Genomic DNA, 20,430 nt, shown 5'->3' with positions numbered 1-20,430 from the left:
ATACATAGAACAAAGTCTGTTTCTTGTCATAACAAATGCTGAGTTTAAGAAGAAATCTAAATTCACACCCCACATTACAATGTATTTTAAAACAGAAATAAGTTTGTAGGTTGGCACTATAACGTAAAGATTTTGGACACAATTGGGGTGAATAGGAATGAACTACAGAAGTAAATCTGCTGTACATGTATAGGGTGACAGTTTATATATAACTCTACAAGAAGGCTCAAGGTACACCTGACGGTTAGTGTGAATAAACTTCTGGCAACGTGCATTTGTACCTGTTCAAACTAATTGTGTACATAGATATATTCTACCTCTATTTCTCTTCTCTCCTCCAATCAATAGCATCACGTTGCCATCTGTGCAATACTGATGGGTATTGTAATATGGGCTTAAAATATAATGCAATAATTGTGCCAAGTTTACTGGTGCAATCCAGCAATTAGCCTCTTATTTCCTTTAGCAAAACAATGTTTTCCACTGTTTCTCAAGAATGTATCTGTACGTGACACAAATACCAAATTACAGCAGAGATCTCAAGTAAACGCCTTGCAGTGCAGCAAGCAGCTGTAACAGACCTTACAGGTAAACGAGGACACTTATTTTGGTAAATAGCAATCAGATAGAAGCAATAGATTTGACAAACCTTTGCACAGTAATGAAACTGATAATAACAAACAACAAACAGACTGTGGTATGTAATATCATGTCCTACTCTTATTTGACTCTACAATTATAAAAGATAACATTTAATACTGTGTTTTGTCTAAAAATCAAGTCATTTGCAATAGTAATACAAAAAGACCATCTAAGCGAGTCTCTGTTGCTTTATTTATGGCATATTTAAAAAAAAAAAAAAATCCACTGGGGCACTAATGTAAAACTTGTCTTACTTATATCCCAGCAATGTAATGTATATTATAGAGATAAAATAAAGAATTGTGTATTTTTAATTAAATTAATTAAAAAAAATTCCAAGCCAAGTTTAGATTAAATAAAGAATGCATAACTTTAACATAAAATGTCAAGGCTTAAAACCACACGAGCTGATGCAGGATGTATTTATGTATGTAATTTGTAATGTGTAAAGATTAATATGATAACAGTATCTATTGTGCAGCAATGAATAATAACAATAAATTCATATGAATTTGCCTTTGATTATAAATCTTACTTCTATAGCTGCAAGAATTAGTTTTATAGTATTAGATATGTGGGTTTTTTTTTTTAGCAAAATCCCATTATTAAAGTTGTTTTACAGATGTAATGTATTGTTTTATGCATTTTTGTGTTGTCTAATTGGGTTTCAGCTCTTTAAATCAAAGTCAAAATTAAAGTTCCATAATTCAGACAGAACAATCAACTGTCTGTTTTACGTCTATTAACACATTTACTTTGTGCTCTTTGAATCCTTTATTAAAGAGCATGCCTAGAGAGGCTCAGGAGAATGCATGTGTCCTGAGCACTATATGACAGTAGTGCTTGTACAAATATTGCTGCAAACTGCTGCCATATAATGCTCAAGAGGATACCAAGAGAATGAAGTAAATTTGATAACTGAAACGTATTCTAATATTGAATATACTAAGTAAAAGTTTAAATTTGACTTTCTTAACTTCCTATAAATGGAACCATATCAATGTCATAGTATTATTTCACTACTGGAAATAAATGTGAATTTTAGGAAAATAAAATATGGGATCTAAACACTACACTATAAGCAGAATTGTACCAGGAGACCTCTAATATCTCACCAGAATGACATTTCTAACTACAGTTCTCAAACTAATACTAAAAGGAGAGCAGCTTTTTGTAACTGTTTAAAATACTTATATGTAAATAACTAAATGTATTCTACAACTACCTAAAATTATTATGATCATATTAAGGGCGCGCTAATCTATCGCGCGCCCGTAAACGGGCAAATTTGCCCATTTACGGATGCATGATAAATAACCAGCTTTTACAAGGGTCTAGTTTTGGCCAACGTGAGCTCGTGGTAGCATATAGCGCTCCGAAAAATTAACCAGAGATTTCTGGTTCATTTTAAAAATGTCCCCCAATTGCCCCCAAAATAAACTGTATGGTGACTTTTTTAAAAAATAAAAAAATAGCACAGTTTTTAGGGGTTAAAGTTAGAGGATGTGAGGTGTTAGAAAAAAATACGGCACTGAAAAGTGCCTTTACATTGCAGTCTATGGGGACTGTGAGTGCACGGTAAATATATATGTATATGATTATTTACATATATATTTATGTGTTATGCGTATATACATGTAAAATATATATGTATATAAATAGATACAAATATATTTATATCTGCTGCCCATCGCTGCGCGACTTACCCCCTTCGCTGTGCTAGGTTCTCTGCTATATCTCACGGCATGAGAACGAGGCTCCCATTAAAGCCTATGGAAGCGCGCTCTCATGAGCGCAGATTCCCTGCAATGCAAAACGAAGTCGCGCTCGCATTGCGCCTCACCTCTAATACCAGCGCACAATTGAGTGAGCTGGTATTAAGAGTGAAGCACAAATATCACGATTGTGAAAGCGCAATTTTGCACTCCACTCATAATCTGGCCTTTAATCGGTCTGGGGGGGGAAAAAAAAAGATTTTTAGCAATCTTTTAGCATAAAAACTCCATTAAGCATTCCTGTGTGTTTCTTGGCATATAAAAAAAGAAAAACTCTAGAACAGTGCTTCCCACACTAATAAAACCATGAAACCCTGTTAGGGCTTTAAATGATATTTTCAGAATTATTAACTGTCTAACTGCTGGGCCACTCACAAAACCGGCGTTAGAGGAAAACTGGTTGGGCCCTGAAAATATTTTAAGTGAAAAAAAACTAAACTAAATTCCTTTACATAAAGCTGGCACCTAGACTGTATAACTACAACAAATACCTTAAAGCTCACTGTGCATCACTCTCCAAAGAAACATTCTACAGAAATATTTTCTGGAACCTCTAGTCAAAGAAACAAATGAAACACCAGATTTCATGGAAAACAAGTTGGGAAACACTGGTCTAAAGGAGAAATGAGATAAAGTGCTTGACAGATTCTTCCAGTTAGATTTTTACACTACAAGAACTAGGTTTTCTACAAATATATCAATATAAAGAGCCTATGAATGTCTTTCAACCACCAAACCGCTGGCAAGTTTAGTGGTCTGTGGAATGGCTTTAAGAAACCAATGGCACATTTTTTTCCCTTGAAGGCTTTAACCCCTTTTTCTTTCCTCTTGTCTGGGTTTAAGAACTCTGAATGCTCACAGGTGGAAACTCATTTTCATCATCCAGATGGACGGGTCCTGCTGCATACTCATGTTCAGGAAAGACCTCTCCTCGCAATGCTCCACCGTCCTCTGAGTAACCTGAGTGGGAAAAGGCAAAAGGTTGGTGTCGAGAATGTCAAAATATGAAACAAAATGAAGAATTAAAGTTGACCATAAAAACAAACATAGAAATAAACATCTTCTATATGTGAATTTATATTTCCTTATTTACTTAGAATTAAAAAATATAACAACCTGCTGCTATTAAAACATAATTTATGCTTACCTGATAAATTTATTTCTCTTGTAGTGTATCCAGTCCACGGATCATCAATTACTTATGGGATATTCTCCTTCCCAACAGGAAGTTGCAAGAGGATCACCCACAGCAGAGTTGCTATATAGCTCCTCCCCCAACTGCCATATCCAGTCATTCAACCGAAACAAACAGAAAAAGGAGAAACCATAGGGTGCAGTGGTGACTGTAGTTTAATTAAATTTTAGACCTGCCTTAAAATGACAGGGCGGGCCGTGGACTGGATACACTACAAGAGAAATAAATGTATCAGGTAAGCATAAATTATGTTTTCTCTTGTTAAGTGTATCCAGTCCACGGATCATCCATTACTTATGGGATACCAATACCAAAGCTAAAGTACACGGATGATGGGAGGGACAAGGCAGGGATTAAGCGGAAGGAACCACTGCCTGAAGCACCTTTCTCCCAAAAACAGCCTCCGAAGAAGCAAAAGTATCAAATCTGTAAAATTTTGAAAAAGTGTGAAGCGAAGACCAAGTCGCGGCCTTGCAAATCTGTTCAACAGAGGCCTCATTTTTAAAGGCCCAGGTGGAAGCCACAGTTCTAGTAGAATGAGCTGTAATTCTTTCAGGGGGCTGCTGTCCAGCAGTCTCATAGGCTAGGCGTATAATACTCCGAAGCCAAAAGGAAAGAGAGGTTGCCGAAGCTTTTTGACCTCTCCTCTGTCCAGAATAAACAACAAACAGGGAAAATGTTTGACGAAAATCTTTAGTAGCTTGTAAGTAAAACTTCAAGGCACGGACTACGTCCAGATTATGTAAAAGACGTTCCTTCTTTGAAGAAGGATTAGGACACAATGATGGAACAACAATCTCTTGATTGATATTCTTGTTAGAAACCACCTTAGGTAAAAACCCAGGTTTGGTACTCAGAACTACCTTATCTGCATGAAAAATCAGATAAGGAGAATCACATTGTAAGGCAGATAGCTCAGAGACTCTCCGAGCCGAGGAAATAGCCATTAAAAACAGAACTTTCCAAGATAAAAGCTTAATATCAATGGAATGAAGGGTTTTCAAACGGAACTCCTTGAAGAACTTTAAGAACCAAGTTTAAGCTCCATGGGGGAGCAACAGGTTTAAACACAGGCTTAATTCTAACCAAAGACTGACAAAATGCCTGGACGTTTGGAACTTCTGCCAGACGCTTGTGCAAAAGAATAGACAGAGCAGAAATCTGTCCCTTTAAGGAACTAGCTGATAATCCTTTGTCCAAACCCTCTTGGAGAAAGGACAATATCCTAGGAATCCTAACCTTACTCCATGAGTAATTCTTGGATTCACACCAGTAAAGATATTTACGCCATATCTTGTGATAGATTTTCCTGGTAACAGGCTTTCGTGCCTGTATTAAGGTATCAATGACTGACTCGGAGAAGCCACGCTTTGATAGAATCAAGCGTTCAATCTCCATGCAGTCAGTCTCAGAGAAATTAGATTTGGATGATTGAAAGGACCTTGTATTAGAAGGTCCTGTCGTAGAGGCATAGTCCATGGTGGAAAGGATGACATGTCCACTAGGTCTGCATACCAGGTCCTGCGTGGCCACGCAGGCGCTATTAGAATCACCGATGCTCTCTCCTGTTTGATTTGGCAATCAGTCGAGGGAGCAGAGGAAACGGTGGAAACACATAAGCCAGGTTGAAGAACCAAGGCGCTGCTAGAGCATCTATCAGCGTCGCTTCTGGGTCCCTGGACCTGGATCCGTAACAAGGAAGCTTGGCGTTCTGGCGAGACGCCATGAGATCCAACTCTGGTTTGGCCCAACGATGAATCAATTGAGCAAACACCTCCGGATGGAGTTCCCACTCCCCCGGGTGAAAAGTCTGACGACTTAGAAAATCCGCCTCCCAGTTCTCCACGCCTGGGATATGGATTGCTGACAGGTGGCAAGAGTGAGTCTCTGCCCAGCGAATTATTTTTGAGACTTCTAACATCGCTAGGGAACTCCTGGTTCCCCCTTGATGGTTGATGTAAGCCACAGTCGTGATATTGTCCGACTGAAATCTGATGAACCTCAGTGTTGCTAACTGAGGCCAAGCCAGAAGAGCATTGAATATTGCTCTTAACTCCAGAATATTTATCGGAAGGAGTTTCTCCTCCTGAGTCCACGATCCCTGTGCCTTCAGGGAGTTCCAGACTGCACCCCAACCTAGAAGGCTGGCATCTGTTGTTACAATTGTCCAATCTGGCCTGCCAAAGGTCATACCCTCGGACAGGTGGACCCGAGACAACCACCAGAGAAGAGAATCTCTGGTCTCTTGATCCAGATTTAGCAGAGGGGACAAATCTGTGTAATCCCCATTCCACTGACTTAGCATGCATAATTGCAGCGGTCTGAGATGTAGGCGCGCAAATGGCACTATGTCCATTGCAGCTACCATTAAGCCGATCACCTCCATACACTGAGCCACCGAAGGGCGCGGAATGGAATGAAGAATACGGCAAGCATTTAGAAGCTTTGATAACCTGGACTCCGTCAGGTAAATTTTCATCTCTACAGAATCTATAAGAGTCCCTAAGAAGGAGACTCTTGTGAGTGGGGATAGAGATCTCTTTACCTCGTTCACTTTCCACAAGTGCGATCTCAGAAATGCCAGAACTATCTCTGTATGAAACTTGGCAATTTGAAAGCTTGACGCCTGTATCAGGATGTCGTCTAGATACGGAGCCACCGCTATGCCTCGCGGTCTTAGAACCGCCAGAAGTGAGCCCAGAACCTTCGTAAAGATTCTCGGGGCTGTAGCCAACCCAAAGGGAAGAGCTACAAATTGGTAATGCCTGAAAAGAAAGAAAGGCAAACCTTAGGAACCGATGATAATCTTTGTGAATCGGTATGTGAAGGGAGGCATCCTTTAAGTCCACTGTGGTCATGTACTGACCCTCTTGGATCATGGGTAGGATGGTCCGAATAGTTTCCATTTTGAAAGATGGAACTCTGAGGAATTTGTTTAAGATCTTTAGATCCAAAATTGGTCTGAAGGTTCCCTCTTTTTTGGGAACCACAAACAGATTTGAATAAAAATCCTGTCCTTGTTCCGTCTGCGGAACTGGATGGATTACTCCCATTACTAGGAGGTCTTGCACACAGCGTAGGAATGCCTCTTTCTTTATCTGATTTGCAGATAACCTTGAAAGATGAAATCTCCCTTGTGGAGGGGAAGCTTTGAAGTCCAGAAGATATCCCTGAGATATGATCTCCAATGCCCAGGGATCCTGAACATCTCTTGCCCACGCCTGGGCGAAGAGAAAAAGTCTGCCCCCTACTAGATCCGTCGCCGGATAGGGGGCCGTTCCTTCATGCTGTCTTAGAGGCAGCAGCAGGCTTTCTGGCCTGCTTGCCTTTGTTCCAGGACTGGTTAGGTTTCCAGGCCTGCTTAGATTGAGCAAAGGTTCCCTCTTCTCTTGAAGCGGAGGAAGTTGATGCTGCACCTGCCTTGGAATTTCGAAAAGGCACGAAAATTAGACTGTTTGGCCTTTGATTTGGCCCTGTCCTGAGGAAGGGTATGACCCTTAACTCCAGTAATGTCAGCAATAATTTCTTTCAAACCAGGCTGAATAAGGTCTGCCCCTTGAAAGGAATGTTGAGCAATTTAGACTTTGAAGTCACATCAGCTGACCAGGATTTGAGCCATAGCGCCCTACGCGCCTGGATGGCGAATCCGGAATTCTTAGCCGTTAGTTTAGTCAAATGAACAATGGCATCAGAAACAAATGAGTTAGCTAGCTTAAGAGTTCTAAGCTTGTCAACAATTTCAGTCAATGGAGCTGTATGGATGGCCTCTTCCAGGGCCTCAAACCAGAATGCCGCCGCAGCAGTGACAGGCGCAATGCATGCAAGGGGCTGTAAAATAAAACCTTGTTGAACATTTTCTTAAGGTAACCCTCTAATTTTTTATCCATTAAATCTAAAAAAGGACAACTGTCCTCAACCGGGATAGTGGTACGCTTTGCTAAAGTAGAAACTGCTCCCTCCACCTTAGGGACAGTCTGCCATAAGTCCCGTGTAGTGGCATCTATTGGAAACATTTTTCTAAATATAGGAGGTGGGGAAAAGGGCACACTGGGCCTATCCCACTCCTTACTAATAATTTCTGTAAGCCTTTTAGGTATTGGAAAAACATCAGTACTCACCGGCACTGCATAGTATTTATCCAGCCTACACAATTTCTCTGGCACTGCAATTGTGTCACAGTCATTCAGAGCAGATAATACCTCCCCAAGCAATACACGGAGGTTCTCAAGCTTAAATTTAAAATTAGAAATCTCTGAATCAGGTCTCCCCGAATCAGAGACGTCACCCACAGACTGAAGCTCTCCGTCCTCAGGTTCTGCATATTGTGACGCAGTATCAGACATGGCTCTTACAGCATCTACGCGCTCTGTATCTCGTCTAACCCCAGAGCTATCGAGCTTGCCTCTCAATTCAGTCAATCTGGATAATACCTCTGACAGGGTATTATTCATGATTGCAGCCATGTTCTGCAAAGTAATCGCTATGGGCGTCCCTGATGTACTTGGTGCCATATTAGCGTGCGTCCCTTGAGAGGGAGACAAAGGGTCCGACACGTGGGGAGAGTTAGTCGGCATAACTTCCCCCTCGACAGACCCCTCTGGTTACAATTCTTTTATAGATAAAGACTGATCTTTACTGTTTAAGGTGAAATCAATACATTTAGTACACATTCTCCTATGGGGCTCCACCATGGCTTTTAAACTTAATGAACAAGTATCCTCTGTTTCAGACATGTTTGTACAGACTAGCAATGAGACTAGCAAGCTTGGAAAACACTTTAAAGCAAGTTAACAAGCAATATAAAAAAACGTTACTGTGCCTTTAAGAGAAACAAATTTTGACAAAATTTGAAATAACAGTGAAAAAAGGCAGTTACACTAACAACATTTTTACAGTGTATGTAACAATTCAGCAGAGCATTGCACCCACTTGCAAATGGATGATTAACTTCTTAATAACAAAAACAGAATAATAAATGACAAAAACGTTTTTTAAACACAGTCACAACAACTGCCACAGTCTACTGTGATTGTTACCCTCCTCAAACACGACTTTGAAGCCTTTTGAGCCCTTCAGAGATGTCCTGGATCATGCAGGAAGAAGCTGAATTTCTCTGTCAGTATTTTTAGCTGCACAGAAAAGCACTAAAATAGGCCCTTCCCACTCATATTGCAACAGTGGAAAGCTTCAGGAAACTGTCTCTAGGCAGAAATCAAGCCAGCCATGTGGAAAAAAACTAGGCCCCAATAAGTTTTGTCACCAAACATATATAAAAACGATTAACATGCCAGCAAACGTTTTATATTACATTTTTATAAGAGTATGCATCTCTATTAATAAGCCTGATACCAGTAGCTATCACTGCATTTAAGGCTTTATTTACATTAATCCGGTATAAGCATTTTCTAGCAAATTCCATCCCTAGAAAAATATTAACTGCACATACCTTATTGCAGGAAAACCTGCACGCCATTCCCTCTCTGAAGTTACCTCACTCCTCAGAATATGTGAGAACAGCCATGGATCTTAGTTACTTCTGCTAAGATCATAGAAAATGCAGGCAGATTCTTCTTCTAAATACTGCCTGAGATAAACAGCACACTCCGGTACCATTTAAAAATAACAAACTTTTGATTGAAGAAATAAACTAAGTATAAAACACCACTCTCCTCTTACGACCTCCATCTTTGTTGAGGGTTGCAAGAGAATGACTGGATATGGCAGTTGGGGGAGGAGCTATATAGCAGCTCTGCTGTGGGTGATCCTCTTGCAACTTCCTGTTGGGAAGGAGAATATCCCATAAGTAATGGATGATCCGTGGACTGGATACACTTAACAAGAGAAATAGACATATACCATAGGAAATGTGAAGTTCCCTTACTATATATTAGACTTGATTGTTAACAACATTCAGTCATATTTTGTAATGGCGGATAAAAGTATGATTCCATCTTGGAGTAGGTAGAAATATTCCAGACGTTTTGGAGTGCCTTCCCCTTTCCCAATATATAATGTTATCTCTACTTATTGGGAATTATATAGGCTGGTTCTCCAACATGAAAATGATTTCTGTGCACAGGTTTATTAAAAATAAATGTAACCACTCTCTGTACAGTTTTCCACCTACTGCAATCTAAGGCTCTCTTTAGCATTCTATAGTATGGGACCTCAGATGATAGGATTTACCCCTGGGGTTTATGGAATGTGGCTAACTGTTTAAATGGGTGTAGAATGCATGCACGTAGTTGGCTGTATGATTTGGAAATATTGCCTGTAGAATTTGCTGGTGATTAGTAACCAGGGTAATTTTTTAGATAAGACAATAAGAGATGCGTGAGTCTCTATTTTGAAAAGTGTAAACCAATCACCTGTTAAATGTATTTACTGTTGGGTGATAGTGGACATCACACACTTAACACCTCTTTCAAATGAGTGGTCCTGTGTCCACAGGTTACTATCATAACAATAATAGTCATATTTGCACTGGTCTTATTTTAGTGTTGTGGTGAAATATAATATAGGGCCCCTGAATTAAAACATGGAAGACTCCCCATTCAATCAAGGGGTTTCATGTCCTTACATCTGTAAAGTGATTGCTTTAGTAGGAATGAGCAACTAACAGCAACCTCAATTTATTTTGTTATTGGTGTAATGTTAATAAATAATAATCGCATGTTTTGAAAAATGAATGGTCTTGTGTACCTGCATCCACACCATAAGCAGTTGTAAACAAGCTATTCCCATATAGTGATCTGGCATTAAGTAGTGGTTCTCAACTAAGGAGTAAGTAAAAAAAAAAAATCACAGAACCTCTTTAAAACGTAACCCCAAGAAGTTCTCCAATGTCTGAGGATGTTTTTCCTGTTCCAGACAAGATGTCTGATATAAGGGATATATCAGGAATGGGATAAGCCAGGGGTTCCGTTTTCCCCTTCCCCTGTTTTTAAAAAGATGTTCCCTGTTGCGGACTCCATTCGGGACTCATGGCGCACTGTACTTAAAGTAGAGGGAGCTATCTCTACTCTCGCTAAAAAAGAACTACCATTCCTATAGATGATAGTTGTTCTTTTAAGGATCCAATCGATAAGAAGCTTGAGGCTTACTTAAAAAAAAAATGCACATCCATCAAGGATTACAGTGGCAACCTGTGGCAAGTATTGCCACGGTTGCGGGAACAGCACCTTATTGGTGCAATGCCTTATCTGATCTGATATCAGAAGAGACTATGGTAGAGAAGATCCAGGATAGGATCAAAGCTCTTAAACTGGCCAATACCTTTATCTATTATACCAACATGCATGAAATTAGACTGGGAGCTAATATATCTAGCGTCACTGTTCTAGCTTGCAGAGCTCTGTGGCTAAAATCTTGGTTGGCTGATGTATCTTCAAAGGCCAAGCTTTTGGCTTTACTTTATAAGGGTAAATCTCTCTTTGGTCCTGGTCTGGCGGAAATAATTTCCGAAATTACGGGTGGAAAGGGATCTTTCCTACCTCAGGACAAGAAAAGTAGACCTAAGGGTCATCAGAATTCTTATTTTCGTTCCTTTCGCAACTTCAAAGGACAGAAGTTCTCCTGTTCCTCTTCCAAACCAGAATAATCCAGGTCCACTTGAATATCCAGCCAGCCCTGGAACAAGGGAAAACAAAACAAAAAGCCTTCCGCTGACTCTAAATCTGCATGAAGTGTCCGCCCCCATCAGATTTTGGATTAGGTGGGGGGGCAGGCTCTCTCTTTTTCGACAGGCTTGGATACGCGATGTCCCAGATCCATGGGCTGTGGACATAGTATCTCAGGGTTACAAAATAGGATTCAAGACTTGCCCTCCAAGGGGCAGATTTCTCCTGTCAAGACTATCCTCAAACCAGGTAAAGATGGAGGCCTTCTTAAATTGCCTAAAGGACCTATTGTACCAGTCTCTCTAAAGGAACAAGGTCTAGGATTCTATTCAAATTTATTTGTTGTTCCCAAAAAGGAGGGAACTTTTTGTCCTATCCTAGATCTAAAGTGCCTCAACAAATTCCTCAGGGTTCCGTCCTTCAAGATGGAAACTATTCGTTCCATTTTACATTGGTCCAGGAAGGTCAGTTCATAACGACCATAGACCTAAAGGACGCGTACTTACACATTCCCATTCACAGGGATCATTACCGGTTTCTAAGGTTTGCCTTTCTGGACATGCATTTCCAGTTTATTGCCCTTCCGATTGGTCTTGCCACAGCTCCCAGAATATTCACAAAGGTTCTGGGAGCCCTATTAGCAGTTATCATAACCCAGGGCATTGCTGTGGCACCTTTTGTAGACGACATATTGGTTCAGGAGTCTTTTTTTCAACTAGCAAAATCTCATACAGAGATGATGTTGTCTTTTCTACGTTCCCATGGGTGGAAGGTGAATCTGGAAAAGAGTTCTCTAGATTTTACAGGAGCGTCTGTCTTGGGGTACTTGCTTCCTGAGACCTTCCTGAGTTATTGTGACTATGGACGCCAGCCTGTCAGGCTGGGGAGCCATTTGGGGTTCTCTGAAGGCTCAGGGCCTGTGGTCTTGGCAAGAGTCTTCTCTTCCCATAAACATCTTGGAGTTGAGAGCAATCTTCAATGCTTTGATAGCGTGGCCTCAATTATCTTTAGTCCGGTTTATCAGATTCCAGTCGGACAACATCCCTTCAGTGGCTTACATAAAGGGAGGAACTCGGAGTTCCTTTACCATGAAGGAGGTGACTCGCATTCTGCAGTTGGCGGAAGCTCAAATTTACATTCCAGGAGTGGACAATTGGGAGGCAGATTTTCTGAGCAGACAAACTTTTCATTCCGGGGAGTGGGCTCTCCATCCGGAAGTGTTTTCCAGGATAACCCTCAGAAGGGGGGTTCCGGAGTTGGATCTAATGACGCCAAGCTTCCAAAGTACGGTTCAAGGTCAAGAGATCCTCGGGCCGCCCTGATAGATGCTTTGGCAGTCCCTTGGGATTTCAGGCTAGCATACCTGTTTCCTCCATTTGCTCTCCTTCCATGGATCATTGCTCGTATCAAACAGGAGAGAGCACCTGATTTTAATAGCTCATGCCTGGCCTCGCAGGAACTGGTTTGCGGATCTGGTGAAGATGTCATCTCTTCCACCTTGGAGGTTACCTCTAAGGAAAGACCTTATAATTTAGGGTTCTTTCCTCCATCCAAATCTAGATTCTCTGAAGCTGACTGCTTGGAGATTTAACGCCTAGTCCTGTCTAGACGTGGTTTTTCAGAGGCAGTCATTGATACTATGCTTTAGGCTCGTAAACTTGTTGCTCGTAGGATTTATCAGAAGATATGGCTTAAATACATTTTTTGGTGTGAAGCTAAAGGTTTTTCTTGGAGTCGAGTGAGCATTCCCCGAATTTAACCTTTTCTTCAGGATGGCCTGGAGAAAGGTTTGTCAGTCAGTACACTAAGAGGTCAGATTTCTGCACTGTCTATTCTTTTGCACAAACGTCTGGCAGAATTACCAGATGTTCAAGCTTTTGTTCAGGCCCTGGTCAGAATCAGGCCTGTGTTTAAACCTGTTGCTCCTCCTTGGAGCCTTAACCTAGTTCTTAATGTTTTGCAGCAGGGTCCGTTTGAGCCGATGCATGTTGTTGATATAAAATTGTTATCTTGGAAGGTTTTGTTTCTTCTTTCTATTTCGTCCACTCGCAGATTTTCTGAGCTTTAAGCTCTGCAGTGTGACTCCCCGTACCTTATTTTTCATGCAGATAAGGCGGTCCTTCATACTAAATTGGGGTTTCTCCCTAAGGTGGTGTCAGATTGAAACATTTATCAGGAAATTGTTGTACCTTCTTTCTGTCCTAATCCTTCTTCTCATAAGGAACGTTTTTTGCATAACTTGGATGTTGTGCATGCTCTAAAATTTTACTTACAAGCTACTAAGGATTTTCTGCAATCTTCTGCCCTGTTTGTTGTTTTCTCTGGAAAGCATAAGGGTCAAAAGGCCACTTCTACTACTCTTTCCCTCTGGTTAAAAAGTATGATTCGTTTTGCTTAGGAGACTGCTGGACAGCAGCTTCCTGAGAGAATTATGGCTCATTCTACTAGGGCTGTCTCTTCTTGGGCTTTCAAAAATGAAGCTTCTGTGGAACAGATTTGCAAGGCAGCAACATGGTCCTCTTTGCATACTTTTTTTTTCAAATTCTACAAATTTGATACTTTTGCCTCGGCTGAGGCCTCTTTTGGGAGAAAGGTTCTTCAAACGGTGGTGCCTTCTGTTTAGGTCCTCCTGCCTTGTTCTTCCTCCCTGTTCATTCTGTGTCCTCTAGCTTGGGTATTAGTTCCCACTAGTAATTGGAATGACGTTGTGGACTCAGTGACATTTGTGTCTAATTGTTGTGCAGTGGGACAACCCTTGCTAATAATTATTCAACATGTAGATGGTTTACTACTATACTTAATTTCCTAAATAAATAATACAAAAATAACGGCTAAACTCCAATATTGCCATTTTCAAAGTAATACAGTAACTTGCTTACATGTAAGAATTAGGATATCTCCCAGTGGAAATCCTACGGATAGTCAAAGCTGCCATCTGACTATGTATGGTGTACTGGATGGTGCTTTTTCTGGTATTAGCAAATCTAATTTTGTTAGGCTTGCTACAATATAGAAACCTAAACAATAAATTGAAGGTCATCCGTATTTGAAGTTTATGACAAAGATCTCCAGCCTCTGGCACAGATAATGATATAATAGCCAGCACATGACCATACTAATACCACAAGAAAATAAATACATTTTTAAAAAATATATTATTATATAAAATATATTATTATATATAAATTTATGCTTACCTGATAAATTAATTTCTTTCATGATTGTGAGAGTCATCATGTGTGGGAAATTCCCCTCCTGATCACTAGGAGGAGGCAAAAGACACCCAAACACACCAGAGCTTTAAATCCCTCCCACTTGCCATGATTCTCAGTCATACATATAGCCAAGTAGATGAGGAAAAAGCAGGAAAGATAAGGTGAGGCAATGAAGTGCAAAACAAGTACTGCCGCCACCTAAACAAAAGAGGGTGTGGCTTGTGGACTCACCATTATGAAGAAAAAAAACGATTTATCAGGTATATGAAAAAAGCAGAGAAGGTGCTTCATAGTGTAAAACTGCCAACTGAAACATAAATGGCTACAAATATATGTGCAAGTAGGGCAGACCGGATTCTTATAGAGTCATCCGGCTAACTTTATCAGCTAAACATATATTTTGTTTTCTTTCATCAAATGGTTAGAGTCCACAAGTCGTCATGTGTGGGAATACATACCATAGCAGAGGAGTCCACAAGACCATTATAAATAGGGATGGGGGACCAGTGATGACAGGGTGTAACTAATCAGGCACTACGGTCCACAGAACTTTCCTGAACACCAAAAAAGATCCCAAGATTTGTTTTCCAACCTTGACTCTGACGCAGCTGAAGTACCATCTGAGTGTGAGACACAGCCAGAAGAAAAGAGGGAGTCTGAACCAGAATGTTGTCCAAGTAAAGAAATACAAAAATTCCTTGAGCTCGGACTACAGACAACAGAGATCCCAGCACTTTTCTAAACACTCTGGGAGCTGTAGCCTGACCAAAAGGAAAGCCTTGACCTGATAATCCTAGTCTAGAAAAGCAAATCTCCGGAACCTGATATAAGTCTTTGGTAGACATATACTGACCCTACTGCACTAAAGGAAGTGACATGCAAACTGTCTCCATCTTCAAAGTAGAAGGAATTAGCTCTATATTTTGAGATCCAAATCAGGCCGCAAAGTACCCACGTTTTTGAACTATAAAGAGGTTTGGATAAAACCCCTGGTTTAATTCTGGAGTTGAAACTGGAGCAATCATTCTTATTAATTCTAAATATCTCACACAAGCCAAGAAAGCTTGGGCCTTAAAAGAATCTCGAGGCACTCAAGACAGAATATTCCTAGAAGAGGTCTTTAAGGCTTAGTTGATACCTTTGGGAAATTGTTTGCAAAACTCAGGGATCCTGAACAGACCTCTCCCAAACTTCCTGAAAGAGGCTCAATCTGCTCCCAGCCAGACCAGTCTGCTAGGGTACTGCACTTTCCTGCTGTTTTAGGAGCTGCGGTAGACTTCTTGGACTGTTTGTTATTGGACCAACAAGAGTTTGACTTCCAGGAGAATTTGGAGTAGCCAGAACTCTGGGCATAGGGGGAATCTTTCTGAGCTCTAGATTGCCAAAATATCCAAAAACACCCAGCAGATCTAAGCTTACCCTTAGATTTCTTATCCTTGGGCAGAAAAATTCCCTTAACCCCAATGACTGTGATAATAAAAACATTCAATCCAGGCCCAAACATAGTTTTACCCTGGAAATGGAGAGAAAGCAGTCTACATTTAGATACCACATCAGCAGACCAAGACTTTAACGGGCATAAAATCCAAAAAAATTTAATGATTCAGAGCATTTAATTTTAAAAATTCCAATTTATTTCCATTTTCTAATTTGTTTCACTTTCTTTGTATCCTTTGTTGAAAGTATACCTAGGTAAGAACCGAAGCTTCAAATTGGTGGCTGCACATATATGCCTCTTCCTATTGGCTTTCAGCTAGCTCCCAGTAGTGCATTACTGCTCATTCAATAAAGGATACCAAGAGAATGAAGCAAATAATATAATAGAATATAATAGAAGAAAATGAGAAAAAAGTTGTTTGAATCTGTATGATTTTTCTGATTCATTAACGATAAAATGTGGGTTTCATGTCCTCCTTTAAGCCACAAAGCTTATGTAGCTAAAACAGCTAATATACATTCTTAGCATTAATAGGAATCATTTCCACTTTAAGCCACAAAGCTTGTCTAGCTAAAACAGCTAATGTACATTCTTAGCATTAATGGGAATCATTTCCACTGCTGCATCATAAATAAAGGAATTGGCTGTTCCCAGAAGATCAATGTGATCCAGAATCTCATTCAGAGTAGTTTCCCCAGAAACAAGTTCTGAAAGATTATCACACAAAAGAGCAGTGGAAGCAGTGACACAGGTAACACTGATTGCAGGTCTAAATATAAAGATTGCCTATGAAAACCTTAAAAAAAAAGGTTTTTTTGGTTGTTGTTTTTTTACCAAAAAGGATACTTTAAAGAGGAACTATCGTCCAAATGAATAGTGGTAAAACTAGTTAAAGTGGAAATAGCTGCATCTACCTTAGGAATAGTTTCCAAAAGCTCTGCATAAACAGAAGGGAGAAGAAAGATAGATTTGAACTTAGTAGAACAAAAGGAATAAATGGCCTCTGCCATTCCTTAGAAACAATTTCAGAAACTAAATCAGGTAAGGGAAAAAGAGAAAGGCTGCTTGTGGGCTGCCTTAAAACATTTTTTATCAATCCTCTCAACAGATTGTTTGACTGTAGCAAAACAATCCTCTACCTCTGAAACAATTAAAATTTCAAGCAATAAAGTATGAATATGCTCAAGCCTGAAATTAAAGGACACATGCAGCAGGATCCTGAGACTCAAAGAGACTATCCTCAGAATAAGAGTCCTCAGAGTCAGTAACCCCCCTATCATCAATGTATAACTTAGAGGGACCGCTCCTAAGGGAAGTCAATTGTTGAGCTAAAGACTAAAGAAGGACGGCCTTCAAATTCTTGCAAAAGTCTGCACTTAACAGCTGGAGATAAGCAAGGTAAGAGCTCACTAATAGCAGAAAGAATATAATCCTTAAGTTTTGAAGAAAGTTCAGATGAACAATCCTAGGAGCAAAAACTCTTGCACACTCTGAAGTGCAATAAAACCTGTTAGAAATAGACTCAGCAGCTAAGCAAGGGGAGAGGCCTGAGAATCCTTACAAAGCAAACACAAACTGGAAGGGGTTAAAGTATCAGAAAGTCTCCTTTCTAGACCATAGGCCTGAATTGCACCTGGTTGCTCCATAGTTCCAGTAAGGAAATAGCTTAAATATCAGAGATAAACTAAAGCAAATATGCAGTATAGAGCACACAAATTGCTTTCCCGTAAGGGAAGAAAACAAAATTTATGCTTACCTGATAAATTTATTTCCGGACATGGAGAGTCCACAACGTCATTACAATTACTAGTGGGATATTCAACTCCTGGTCAGCAGGAGGAGGCAAAGAGCACCCCAGCAAAGCAGTTAAGTGTAACTTCCCTTACCCATAACCCCCAGTCATTCAGCCGAAGGAAAATGGAAAAAGAAGAAACACAAGGGTGAAAAAGGTGCCTGAGGTTAACTAAAAAAAAACCTGCCAAATTACAATTAAAAAGGGGGCGGAGACGTGGACTCTCCGTGTCCGGAAAGAAATAAATTTATCAGATAAGCATAAATTTTGTTTTCTTTCCTATGACATGGAGAGTCCACAACGTCATTCCAACTACTAGTGGGAACCAATACCCAAGCCAGAGGACACGGAATGAACAGGGAGGGAGAAAAAAGGCAGGAGGACCGAAAAAGAAGACACCACCACTTGAAGAACCTTCCTCCCAAAAGAAGTCTCAAAAGTATCAAATTTATAGAATCTTGAAAAAAGTATGTAAAGAGGAACATGTTGCCGCCTTGCAAATCTGGTCCACAGAAGGTTCATTTTTGAAAGCCAACGTGAGGAGACAGCCTTAGCGGAATGAGCCGTAAATCTCTCAGGAGGCTGCTGTCCAGCAGTCTCATAAGCAAAACTAATCACACTTCTTAACCAGAGGGAAAGAAAAGTAGATGTGGCCTTCTGACCCTTATGCTTCCCAGAGAAGACAACATTAAGAATGATAATAAGGTACTATCAAATAAGTGCTGAAAAACTGTTGCGAAAACTGTTAAAAGGTTTACATGGCCCTCCCATCTCAAACTAATCCTCCCACCCCAAATTCCCCCCCCCCCCTTACCATTTTTTTTCTCTTCCCCACTTACTCTATCATTTCATCTCCTCCTTTCTTCTCTCTCCTCTACCTAAATTCATTTCTTGATATTTCTTTGGGTGAGGAAGCATTAAACCTTCACAACCCCCCCTATTAGGTGTGTTAAAGAATAGGGATCTAGGTTATCATTATATGACTGATTAAGGTCTGAGGAGCTACCTTCACTGTTTTTTGAATGCCTATAAAACCAATGTTATTTTTAATATTTATGCAAAAGTACTAAGACAAGCTTTAAACGATGGACTACTAAACCTCATCATCACCATAAGACATTTAATAAAGTTTCACCACCACTTTTGAGGACTAAAGTGGAGCAGCATAACAGAATAAGCACACTCGGCTGATAAACCAATTGTTTGTGAACATAACCATGGTTACTTCTACATTGTTACAATAAAGTTTGTTTTATAAAAAAAAAGTTTACATGGCAAACAACAGCACATAAAGGGTTAAATAAAATTTGTATCGCAAATTTGAAACCAAGATCTGTTAATCAGTGCCCGACCACCTACATTGGTCCTGAGAGCCTTCCTTACATGCTGAATAGGTTAGAGCAAAACATGAACAGGAAAGAATTAAATCACAGAAAAGGCGCTCTGAAAAATTAGCTAAAATGTTTAACCCTTAGTGCACCTGGGCTACCAATGGTCGCTAAAGCCAATAACCTGAAATGAACAAGACATTTCTTTCAGGTGAAGAAAAACATACTGTGTACAGCTCAAAAGACACTTCTGACAGTGCTAAGCCACGCTAAATTTAAAGCGACAGTGACAAATTATATGTCTCCACACAATGGGAAGCATGTGAACATGTTCATACTAAAACATGTTCATACTAATAGCCGATAGGCTATGAATGTGCAAGTACTTACCTCACAACACCTTCGTCCACTCGTGCTTACCTCCAGTAGACAAGCCCATCCTAGGCAGTGTGAGCATGATGCCAAGGGTTTAAGTCAGTAACACATCTACAACACAGGACACTGGTGGAGAAGTCCACATTTCACCTGGGGAGGACTGTGGGTGTCCCTTTAAACAGTCCTGTTTTTTTTTCTCGAGTTGTTGGGAGGGATGTAATTATTTAATGTATACTGATCATTCCTTAAACAAGATATTTTCATAGTTGTTAAAGGGATAGTAAACCCCCAGATTGTCTTTTATGATTCAGATAGAACATACAATTTTAAACAACTTTCCAATTTAATTCTATTATCAATTTTTCTTCATTCTCTTGTTATCCATTGCTGAAGGGACAGCATTGCACTACTGACAAGAAGGTGAAAATATCTATTTAGCCAATCACATGAGACAAATATGTGCAGGCACCAATTAGCAGCAGCTCCCTCTAGTGTATGATATGTGCGTATTCATTTTTTAACAAGGGATACTAAGAGAATGAAGCACATTTGAAAATAAAAGTGAATTTAAAAGTGTCTTAAAATGACATGCTCTATCTGAATCATGCAAGTTTAATTTTGACTTTCCTATCCCTTTAAAGTATATTATCAAAACACAAGATCACTAGATTGATATAACAACTTACCTGTTACTGTGGATGAGAAAGGTGTTGTAGATGCCCTTGCTACAGTTGCTGCATAAGACATAGCCCCTTGATTATCGCTCTCTCCATCCAACTCAGGCTTGCCTGAGCTTAGCAGGCTATAAAGAGAATCACAATAAATTATTTTGACGCTTAAATGGTTAACAATGCAAGGGAGTTATTGTGCCAACTAGATGCAAATTACATTTTCAATACATAATAGTCACTAGGAATCCTTTTAGTAATACATAAAAGGAACATTAAACTGCTGGGTACAGCTACAGTAGCAGGGTTACTATTCACCATGCATGTTTTTGTGCCTGCAGCTGTGTTCTCATTATGGGTACTGGATTGTCAAGCTCTGCATC

At 40.0% G+C, this 20,430-nt stretch overlaps 1 protein-coding gene across 1 annotated transcript in view; it reads right to left on the bottom strand.

The window, feature by feature from the left end:
• The window catches only part of LOC128666693 (WD repeat domain phosphoinositide-interacting protein 1), a 202,874-nt gene that overhangs the window by 8,346 nt on the left and 174,098 nt on the right, over positions 1–20,430 (bottom strand). The window contains exons 9-10 of the mRNA XM_053721434.1: positions 20,066–20,181; positions 3,277–3,377 (exon numbers count right to left, since the gene is read on the bottom strand). Of these exons, the coding sequence (XP_053577409.1) occupies positions 3,277–3,377; positions 20,066–20,181 (217 nt within the window). The remainder of the gene's footprint in view (positions 1–3,276; positions 3,378–20,065; positions 20,182–20,430) is intronic.

This window comes from Bombina bombina, chromosome 1, assembly GCF_027579735.1.
Source record: "Bombina bombina isolate aBomBom1 chromosome 1, aBomBom1.pri, whole genome shotgun sequence".
NCBI classification, from domain to species: Eukaryota; Metazoa; Chordata; class Amphibia; order Anura; family Bombinatoridae; genus Bombina; species Bombina bombina.
The sequence above is the reverse complement of the archived record's forward strand: the minus strand, read 5'-3'. Positions and strand labels throughout refer to the sequence as shown.